This window comes from Protopterus annectens, chromosome 11.part0 (genome assembly GCF_019279795.1).
Source record: "Protopterus annectens isolate FY-2018-M chromosome 11.part0, PAN1.0, whole genome shotgun sequence".
NCBI lineage: Eukaryota > Metazoa > Chordata > Ceratodontiformes > Protopteridae > Protopterus > Protopterus annectens.
In genome coordinates, this window is record NC_056745.1 from 1,324,014,271 (window position 1) to 1,324,025,231 (window position 10,961).

Below are 10,961 nucleotides of genomic sequence, written 5' to 3' on the forward strand. Positions count from 1 at the left end.
ATCTACAGTTTAAATAAACTGCTTGTGATAGTTTGGTAATCCTAGAACTAAGGATGATATTATCAGTTGTTTCAGCTTACAGAAAGCTGCTTCTGCTTCAGGTGTCCATTGTAATAAATCCTGTGCTGCCATCGGTTTTTAAATATTAAATCGGCCAGTGGAGCAGATTCCAAAGCATAGTTCGGTATCCAACTCCGACAGAAATTAGTAGTTCCCAGGAAGGACATCATTTCCTTCTTGGTAGTTGGTCTAGGTGCTTGTAAAATTGCTGTTTTTCTATCTTCATCTAATATTCTACCTTCTTTGGATATTACATATCCCAAGTACTTAACTTGTTTTCTGCAAAGCTGTGGCTTGTCTTTGTTTACTTTGTGACCTTGAGTAGCTAAAAATTGTAATAAAGCTATCGTGTCCTCTTTGCATTCTTGCTGGGTGGGGGCTGCCAGCAGAATGTTGTCTACATAAAGTAAAATCTGACCTTTCGGTGGGATAAATCCCGCCAGGTTGCTTGCCATTTCCTGTGCAAATATTGTTGGACTTTCACAATATCCCTGTGGTAATCTTGTATATGTGTACCGCTTTCCCTGAAATGTAAATGCAAACCAATATTGGCTGTCAGGGTGTATCGGTATCAAGAAAAATGCATTACTAATGTCTACCACTGAAAAATATTTTTGCTCTGGCTTTAAATCATTCAGTAAGGTGTGTGGATCTGGCACCGTTGGTGCCCTGGGTATAACTGCGTTATTTACAGCTTGTAAGTCTTGGACCATACGCCATTCCCCGTTTGCTTTCCTGACAGGAAATAAAGGTGTATTACATGGTGAATCAGGAGATTCTGTTAAGACTCCTTCCTTAAGTAAGGCTGCTATGATAGGCTTAATTCCTACCTCTGCATCCTTTCTCAAGGGATACTGTCTTTTTTGGGGTCTAAATACTGACTTTGGTGTTATGGTAACTGGTCCTGCTGTTCGTATAAGTCCTGCATCTAATTTCCCTGCTGACCAGAGAATATCTGGTATGCCCCGCAAGGATTTTTCCTCTTCTTCCAATAAGAGTAATATTCTCACTAGCCTGTGAGTGCACAGCTGGGTATGTCTGTGTAATCCAATTCAATTTCTGTTTCTGTACTCCTTGTTCAGAGAGCTCTAATTCTGTCTGCTTTTCCCACCTTGTGACTTTTTCACCTAAGTCTGCCCATCTTAAAGTTTTATTTTTAGTCAAACTAACATGTGGCAGTCGATTGGATTTGTAAAGTGCTAAAAATTCCTGGAGCAATGAATAGCTTGCTACACTGTTCCCCTCTGCATCCCAGTACAAATTTCGCAATACTAGCCTGTTTGCATGGTTCTGAAACAATTCCTGTTCATAATCTTTATCAGGTCCTGGTCTATTACAGTAATATAGAGTGCAATGCAACAAATGCTGTTTGTCAATGTCGAGGGAGGGGGACTTGCTGATGGCTACGTTCATCAGTTCTTCGGTTACTGCCCCTGGACCAGTCGTAACTAAGTCCTGGCTGTACCAATAATATGTTTCACCCTCCGGTCGCACTACAAAAGTATCCATTTGTTGCTGTGCTTCCATACCCTGCATGGTTGGAACTACGGCTATGCCAAATATCTGCATCAAATCTCTACCCAAAAGATTTACTGGGCATTTTGCAGAAACTACAATTTTACTTTTCTGGGTCATTCCTGAAACGGGGTCTGTTATTGTTATGTCATGGGAGATTGGCTCCCGATACAGCTGTCCATTGGCTGCTTTCACTAGTATATAATCTGGTGATTCTGTATCTTCCGGTAACTTGGAAGGGTGTATCAGGGTCCGTGAAGTCCCTGAGTCACACAAAAATTTAACTTCCCTCCCCTCTACCAGAAGCGTCACTTCTGGTTTCGTGTCTAAGTAAAGCTCTAAGCTCAAAAGAGCTAGGTCTAAAATTTCATCTTCTTCTATGTTTGTGAATTCATATACATCCTCTACTCCTTGTGTCACGTCCTCTACTCCTGCTATCATATTTGCACTTACTTTTCCCTGCTTACTCTCTTCCAATGATTCCTGACTATCATATAGTCATTCCTCATGCTCCTTATTTTCTGTAGTCGCCTTCTTGTTTAACCTGCAATCCCTCGCTAAATGTCCTTTTTTCCCGCACTTAAAACATTCACCCTTTTTCTTTCTTTCTTCGAAATCTTCTGATCGTTTGTCAGATTGTTTATTTCCCTGGGTATTTTTCTTACCCTTTTTCCCAGTTTGTACTACAAATACTTCTGACCCATCTTCTGCCGAAAATACTTGAGTTTTCTTTTTCTTTTTACTATTAAAATGTCTTTCTGCATGTCTAGCATATTCAAGTAATGGCTGTAGTCTACTTGTTCGATGATCTACGATATGCTTTGAAATAAAGCTACTAATGGGAGTTATACTACCCTTCAAGAATGCATTCTTTAACTGTTGTTCATATGAGGAATCTTGTGTCTGGTTTTCAGGTATCTGCATTCCGCAGTGATTATTAAAACACTCTAACAGTCTAGCATAATATCTATCAACTGTTTCACCTTCCTGTTGAATGCATTGATTAATGCAAGTCCAATCAGCCCTAGGCTTCCACTTTTCAGAGATTCGGTCTGTCAGACCTTTCACTCTGCCATCCAGTTCTACATTAGTATGAGGGAGTGGTCTAAGTTGTGCGGCACGAGGATTCCAGTCGCCACTGATCATGTGCCAATCTGGACCCACAATTTGCCTAACTACTTTTTCTACTTCCTCTCCATTTAAATGGTAACTTAATCTCATACCCTGTAAGTCTTCTAAAAATTTTCTAAAATTCACTTTTGGGTGGGGAATTCCCTCCGTGGCTTTCCAGATATCTTCCGGTGTCCACGGTCTATAAACTAAAAGAGTCGGATCCTGCCCTGCCTGAGGATTCGGTACTTCTATGAGCGGACATATCTCCTCTTCACTTATAGCCTGTGATTTTCTATTTAATTCATTTAATTCAATCTCCCTCCTCAAGTCGCGTGTTCGAGACCTGGTCTCGATAGGATCCCTGACAAACGGTTGTGTTTTTGCAGGGACAGCTGGATATAGCGGAGGTGGATCAGTTCGTCTACTCACTTCATATTCTGGTAACGAAAGTGGAGAGGGCGAAGGAGGGGCTGTTGCTATTACCAAGTTATTGTCTTCTTTGTCTAAGAACATTGTCTTTGAATTTTTAATTCTCTGCTCCCTGCAATTTGCTTCCTCAAGCCACCTACGTGCCTGAGGGACTCCTAATTGTCTTTGCTTCTTTAGTTGACCTTTTGCGTCTATTTTAACTGTTTTACAAGTTTCATAAGTGCAAGTTTATCTAAATTACCCTCGAATTTATACTTATCAACCCATTTGGTGTAGTACTTAACATTATCGGCACGCTGTAATTGCATATACTTCGCGTCTTCAGTTAGGGGCGTGTCCCGGGAACTTTTTGTGCACTGATTTCCCATTGCTGTCTTAGCTAAGCTGTAAATTGTTACGTAACCCTTTCTATCACGTGGTACCACAAATCTATACCTTTTCACAGTTTATCTAGAATAACTGCCTACCTATTCTGTTTCCCTGATCTATGACAAAAACAGTAACCCCTTTTTCTGTCCCTGATCTGCACATACAAATCTTCCTGACAAAAAACAGTTCTGTACTTAGTCCCTGATCTTAAAACAGAACTAAGGTAATTCCTCCTTACCTGACCCTCTGTGAGTTGATCCACTGGATCGTTGACTCGTCCTCCAATCCCAGATCAGAAACAGTGGCTGGCCTCTTTCGAACGACAATTCAGTCGGAGGTCTTTCAAAACAGAAGAGCCGATTTGGCCTCTTCTCCGTACGGATGCATGCTACCGGGCCCAATTCTGACCTAGGCCTAGAGCGAGAGGTACTTTCCGGCTCGAAGGACCAATCTGTCAAAGGAAAAATATACTTTAAAAATGATCAAAACACGGTAGGTTCAGGTTAAGGCACTTTAATCTTGCAGCAAGGAGACAAAAACGTGCTAATACAGAGTTTGTCTAAACAGAAACAGGAAATACTTTCATTTTTATACATTCTCAAATTAATCATGCCCTACCATGCTGACGTAACAGATTACCACCTTTTTCATCATCATCTGCTGATCATCTTTCCCATGAATTTCTGCTGATTTATCAATTTTTATGTGAAACTTCCTGAGGAAAACAACATGGCCTTGGTTACTCTCAGTTAGATACATGTTATGTTACATTCAAGATACTACGGCTAAATCAAGCACATTGCTAGCAGTTCATTTTTCTAATAATCCTTTGTCTACTTTATCTCTAAATTACTACAGCTGCAGAGGTTCCCATCCTCTGGACAGAGCTGTTTGTCTGAAATCATTACATTTATAACATAAGGCATTGTTCATTCATTCACTTCTGACCTAGCATATAAACACCTGCTTCTCAAGTACATTTCCACAAGGCATAAACAAGAATATTGCTGTGCTAGCAGTTACTAGGTCAGAGGGCAACTTGCAAGTTTCAGAAGGCATACTGCAGTTTTCAAAAAGCATCTTTTTCAGTCTCATATAAAACTCAATTTGTATAAAACACAGTGCATGAAAAACAGAATGAAAAGCGTATTAAAATACTTGATTATTAATTTGGCATTAAGCATACACACATTAATACATATTTTTCTAACAGTAGTTGAAGGATATTGTACTGTAAAGGGTTTTAAAAATATACAAAAATCTACCAGCTGCTTTGAGCATCTATGTATATGTGTCAGTTTCAATTGAAAGTCATGCATTTTAAAATGCACCAGTAAAACTGCAGTTAATCTTGTATTTTTGTAAAAAGTTTTTCTGCATAGTTATAGCAGTTACATCACTTAGTTTAATTGTGTATTTTTGTTTTCTTCATGTAGGAAGACAGAGGCTTTCAGAAAACAAGAGTGAAAGAAAGGCTGGAAAAGGTGAAGAGGGAGCGAACTTCAGTAATGCAGTCTAAGAGACAGAGGTAAGGTCCTCCAATTTCCTGACAAAACCGCTTTGTTTTAAATTCCATAAGGAAAGACAGATTCTGATATTATTATTATAACAGGGAATAGTATGTATTATGAATATATACCCTTTACCTATGCTGCCAGAGAAAATAAGGAAGGCATATGCATTCTAATACATTTTTATTAAATAGGATCTGTTCTGTTCATGTGAAAATTTGGCTTAACTGCCAGATATATATATATATATATATATATATATATATATATATATATATATATATATATGGGTCCCCTTCAGAAACCCGAAATCTCACTTACCTGACTTTAAAAACACAGAGACAAAAAAAACGAAACTCCAGAAGACTGACTGCTCAGAACACCGACATTTCACTATAGGTAAATAACCGCTTGGTCAGCATGTTGACCTTTGCCTCTTACCTCTGCTGTAGTGCGATCTCAGAGTTGGTAAATTTAATTGGGGGTGTGGGGGATGCAACCCCCACATTGGGGGTCCAGGGTGGACAAAGCCACCACATTGGTGGGTTTTCTTTGCTTCAGTTTTAGTTTGTTTGCTGGGTTGGTCAAGCAGTTATTTACCTGTAGTGAAATGTCAGTGTTCTGAGCAGTCTGTCTTCTGGAGTTTAGCTTTTCATGTCTGACTTTTAAAAGTTGGGTAAGTGAGCTTTTGGGTTTCTGAAGTAGACCTGTATATATAGATATATAGATATATATATATATATATATGTATATATATATATATATATATATATATACACACACACACACACACACACATATATATATGTGTATATTCATATATGTTTGTGTATGTGTATATATATATATATATATATATATATATATATATATATATATATATATATATATAGATATACATATGCCTTGCTGGTTTGTGAAGGTCCATATAATGAAACATTTCAGCAAAAAATATGAAAGTTATGATTTTCACACTGTAGGTACAGAATTTCTTAAATAATATAATCAGTTGAGGCACATAGTTTATGAAGAGCAGATTCTGAGGCACAGTCTTCTTCTCAAAACTCTATCTACCCTTAACATTAACTCCCTCACTATATCATGGCTCAACAGCTATTTATCAGGCCGCCAACAAGCAGTTCTTTGGCAGGACCAGCTATCCTCCCTTCTACCTGTATCCATAGGAGTCCCTCAAGGTTCCATACTTGGTCCTTTACTTTTCTCCATATTTACAGATCAGATAGCTGCCACCTCTCCCTCTGCCTCTATAGTGCAATATGCAGACAATGCCACTATCATATGTGCCACCCCAGCCTTAAGCAAACTTCAAACAATAACACAGCACAACTTTACTCTGGCTGAATTATGGTTTTCTAGCATTAAAATTATACTCAACCCAAAAAAAACAAAACTACTTCTCTTCAGTCCTTGTAGAGCTCTTGCACTAAATAATGATTTCACCATAAACTCCAAGGACAATACCTCAATTACTCCAACAACTGACACTAAACTCCTAGGAGTAATAATTGATAACAATCTAAAGTTTGACATACACATAGCCCAAACAATCAAAAAAGTAAACAAAAAGCTCGGTCTACTGTATCGGAACAAGCAGTTCATGACCAATTACACCAAAGCCACTATTGCTAGATCACACCTATTATCCACCCTACTGTATGCCTCCCCAATCCTGACTAATCTTCACCACAGTGAACTAAACAAAATGGCATCCTGCTATAACAAGATTGCCAAGTTTGCTACAGGTGCCTCTAGTAGATCCCATCATTGCCTTTCCCTCAAACAGCTCAACTGGCTAGAGTTGCCCCAACTACTTCTTGCTACTCAACTCTCCACAGCCCATGGACTGTAGTACCTCTCTGACAAATTTCCTGCTCTACAAGAGCTAATACAGCACTACACCACCACCCAAACCTTAAGATCAACAGACCGAAATCTCACAAATGTCATCAAACATAAGAATGAAGCAGGTAAAACTCTTTTTGGCTGTACTATAGCAAAAATCTGGAACTCACTCCCAAATCATATAATATCTACAAGCTCTGCTTCACTATTTAAAAAACTACTCAAAACCCACTATACTAACAACTGGCTGTGCACATGTGACTCCCCAGGCTAAGCCACTACAATGCAGTTTTGCAAGAATTCCACAAAAGAGCACCTATAAGTTTCAAACCTCTGAATACCTATTCCCACTATAAATGTCTAACCTCTGAATACCTACTCTTGCCAAACAATGTTCTATTTTGATAGTTTTGATTTAAATGTCTATATAGAAATGCTGAAGTTTTATTCTGATGCTATTGATTTTTTTATGTCCTTGCAGAAATGTTAAATATGTTGTTTAAATGTTTAATTGCATGCCTTAAGAACAGTTATATATTTTACTACATGTATTGTAACATTGCATTAAGTGGAGCTTTTCTCCCCGGGCATCCGCTGAAAATGGACCTGTATCCAGTCGGACTTTCCCAGTCATCAAATGTAAAATAAAATAAATAAATAATGAATAAATACAGACTGGTTGTAGAGAATGCCTAGTCAGAAATTTAACTTTGGAAGCAGGATATATGTCAAGCTAGAGTTACATAATGATAAGAAAGGGATGCAAGCACTGTCTTTTTTAATATTTAAATCATGTTTTGGGTTTTATAGGTGTTATGACTTTGGTGTGATGTATGTAACTACCCTGACAAATAGAGAAAGAAAATAAAAGAAAAGATGGGGAAAACAGCATTATCCATTATGAAGCCAAGGCTAACAAGATGCTGAGGAACTACATTAATCAACGCAAATACTAAATATATCAACAAAACAAGAAAAACTGAAATTTTAAGTGTCCTCTGCACCTCCCCTCCCTTTGGGGCAAACCACCCACATCTCTCAAATTTATATATACCAACTCCGTGGATGCTAGTTCAGAAAAAAAGCAAATCCCAAGAAGGAAAGACATCCCTGATCAGTATCAGTAAGAAACTAAGGTCCCTCATGAAATCATCCAAGGCTAACTTTGAAAAACAAAATAGCCAAGGATTCAAAAGATAACCGCAAAGCCTTCTTTAGCTATGTTAAGAATCTAAGTAGCAACTCACAGATATGCACTAAACTAGTGCAAAATAGCACAAAATATACTGAACCTACTGACATTGCCAACATCCTGGCAGATAGATTCAGTGCAAACTTCACCCCCTCTCACCCCCAAAAGGGCCCACAACAATACCGGAAAAGTGTAGTGTCCCAAAAATCACAGACGCACAGGTGAAAACAGCCCTTTCAAAAGCCAAAAACACAGCGTCAATGGGACCAGATGGTGTCCAAGGCTGTGTCTTGCACGAACTACAGAACGAACTAACCTCCCACCTAAACACACTGTTCAACCTCAGCCTCTCCACAGGCTACATGCCCATAGAATGGTGCACAGCAACAGTTATTCCTACCCACAAAGGAGGGGCCACAACTGACCCTGGTAACTATCGCCCCATAAGCCTGACTAGCCTGGTCTGCAAGGCTATGGAGTACATCATCATGGAACTCATTAACAAAGACATTGGAAACCTCCAAACACTTGACCTGACCCAGTTCAGCTTTGTTAAGGGCAGATCATGCCTACTAAATGTGGTTGACTTCTTCAAGACAGTCACCAAGGCCATAGATGAGGGAAAGATGGTTCACACAGCCTATCTTGACCACGCCAAGGCTTTTGACACCATTCCCCACTCGGGTATTACAGAAAAACTCATCAGCCTGAACATAAACCCCTACATCACAAGATGGGTTGCCAAATGGCTTACAGACAGAACTCACACGGTAAGAATAGCGGGCCCCAGATCCGACTCTAAACTAGTCACAAGTGGTGTCCTGCAAGGCTCGGTCCTGGAACCCCTACTGTTCAGCATATACTTCTCAGAAGTACAGGCAAATACAGGAGGACTATGACTAACCAAGTTCACCAATGACTGCAAACTGGGAGACATAATTGACTCTCTGGCTGACACAGACATCCTCCAAAAGGGCCTTACTGAGATGGACACCTGGTGTCACAGTCATGGCCTCAAGCTAAATGCCAAAAAATATATAGTCAACCCGTTTGGGAAAAACAAAACACCCATAAATTACCACATAGGTGGCAGCCCCCTTAATACAGAAGAGGTAATAAGAGATCTAGGGACCCAGGTAGATAGTAATCTCTCCTTTGACAAATATATTGCCAAAGTAGTTAGGAAATCCTTCTATGTGGCCCATCTAATTACTAAAGGGTTCGCATCTAGAAATAAATAGGTTATAGTGCCCCTCTACTCGTCACTCATTAGACCCATCATAGAGTACAATGGCCCATTTGGGATCTACCTCACAAGACACTTCCAACAGCTGGAAAGACCACAAAAGTACCTCACCAAGAGGATTACCGGCCTCAAACATATGTCCTATGCAGCCCGAATGAAAAAACTCCGGCTGTACTCAGTGGCATATCACTTACTCAGAGGTGATCTCTTCCTGACTTACAAAGCCATGTCCAACTTAGAATTGATGGACATGCCCCACCTAAAGAAATCCAAGCCACTGTGAGGCACTCACTCTAGTGAGCTAAACCTCACCACAACATTAAATAGAACATGCTGGAGGGATAGATTCCTGTCACAGAGACTCCCCATGCTTTGGAACAAAATTCCAAACTATATTAGGCAGAGCCCCTCACTAAGACTTTTCAAGAGAAACCTTGACGAGTGGATGGGTAACAGAAAATACACCCCTGGGATCACTTCATTGGCTCTGCTTGACAGAGAATCAGTTAATTAATCAATGGGGTGGCAGAAGCCGACACACTCTGGCTAGGCTTATAAATGCCCTCGGGCAGATAGCCTAGTACCTATCTATGAACCTATGAACAAACATGATGAAAAGCAAAATGTCCCCAAAACAAGGTGAGAATGAAAATCCAAACCATCTGTAAGCAATAGAACAGACAGGTGCAAAGTGACAGAGAGAAAGTTAAAAGGTAAAGGATATAGCTAAGATTGAAATGGATAACTGTTAAATGTAGAAGAAATACTAAAATAGACTTTAAGTTGCATTTTTTTTTAAACTTAAAACTTTTATTTCCCTGCATTGGAGTCAAAGGAAGGGAAAGCCCACCTATTTTTTTTTAACTCAAATTCTCATATACTTTGCAGAGAAATTTGTCTCCACCTGCATGACATATCATAAACACGGTTAAATCTGTAGTTTACCCTGTTAGGTACTGCTGTCAAACTTAGATGGGCAATTAATCCTGCTAATGTCAGGAACAAAGCAGCTGATATAAAAAAGACAGAAAGCTGTGGAACTGTTTTCCATTGTTTTTATTGCAGAGGGGAGGAGAAAGTACAGTTGTGTAAAATCTTACCATAACGGTAGATGTCCTTGACTTCACAGCTGCAGTATTCCTTACTAATGGGATTCTTTGCCATGAAGCCTTCTGTCTGGCAAGTTTACTAAAATGTACCATTGCTTTCAGGTTTGCTGAATGTCACCTGCTTACTCCTTGCGTAAGGTATGGCATAAAGGTGACATTCAGGCATGCCATCCTCAGAACAGATTGCCCCAGTAGGAACAGCAGTCCAAGGAAAACCAAAGAGATTCTGCACAGCCAGAAAGGGAAAAAGACCAGGGAGATGGAGGGAGGGAGTGAATACTGCAGTGAAGGCAAGGACATCTACCGTTATAGTAAGATTTTACACAATTGTACTATCTCCTTATATTCACCACTGCAGTATCCCTTACTCATGGGAGAGTGCAAAAGCTCACGAAGAAACCTGGGAGGAGGAAGCAGCAGAGCCCTCCAAGAAGCCATGAAGAATAGCAGCAGCAAAACCAGTCCTGGCTCTGGAGATACCATCCAACTGGTAATGTTTGGTAAAGGTATGCACAGAAGTCCAGGTGGCAGCTCCAGTAATAGAATTAGCATCT

General features: G+C 39.7%; 1 protein-coding gene across 1 annotated transcript in view; it reads left to right on the forward strand.

Moving 5' to 3' along the window:
- The window catches only part of LOC122815068, a 194,020-nt gene extending 186,657 nt beyond the window's left edge, over positions 1 to 7,363 (forward strand). The window contains exons 8-9 of the mRNA XM_044087311.1: positions 4,923 to 5,014; positions 7,342 to 7,363. Coding sequence (XP_043943246.1) covers positions 4,923 to 5,014; positions 7,342 to 7,363 — 114 coding nt within the window. The remainder of the gene's footprint in view (positions 1 to 4,922; positions 5,015 to 7,341) is intronic.
- The last annotated feature ends 3,598 nt before the right edge of the window (positions 7,364 to 10,961 follow it).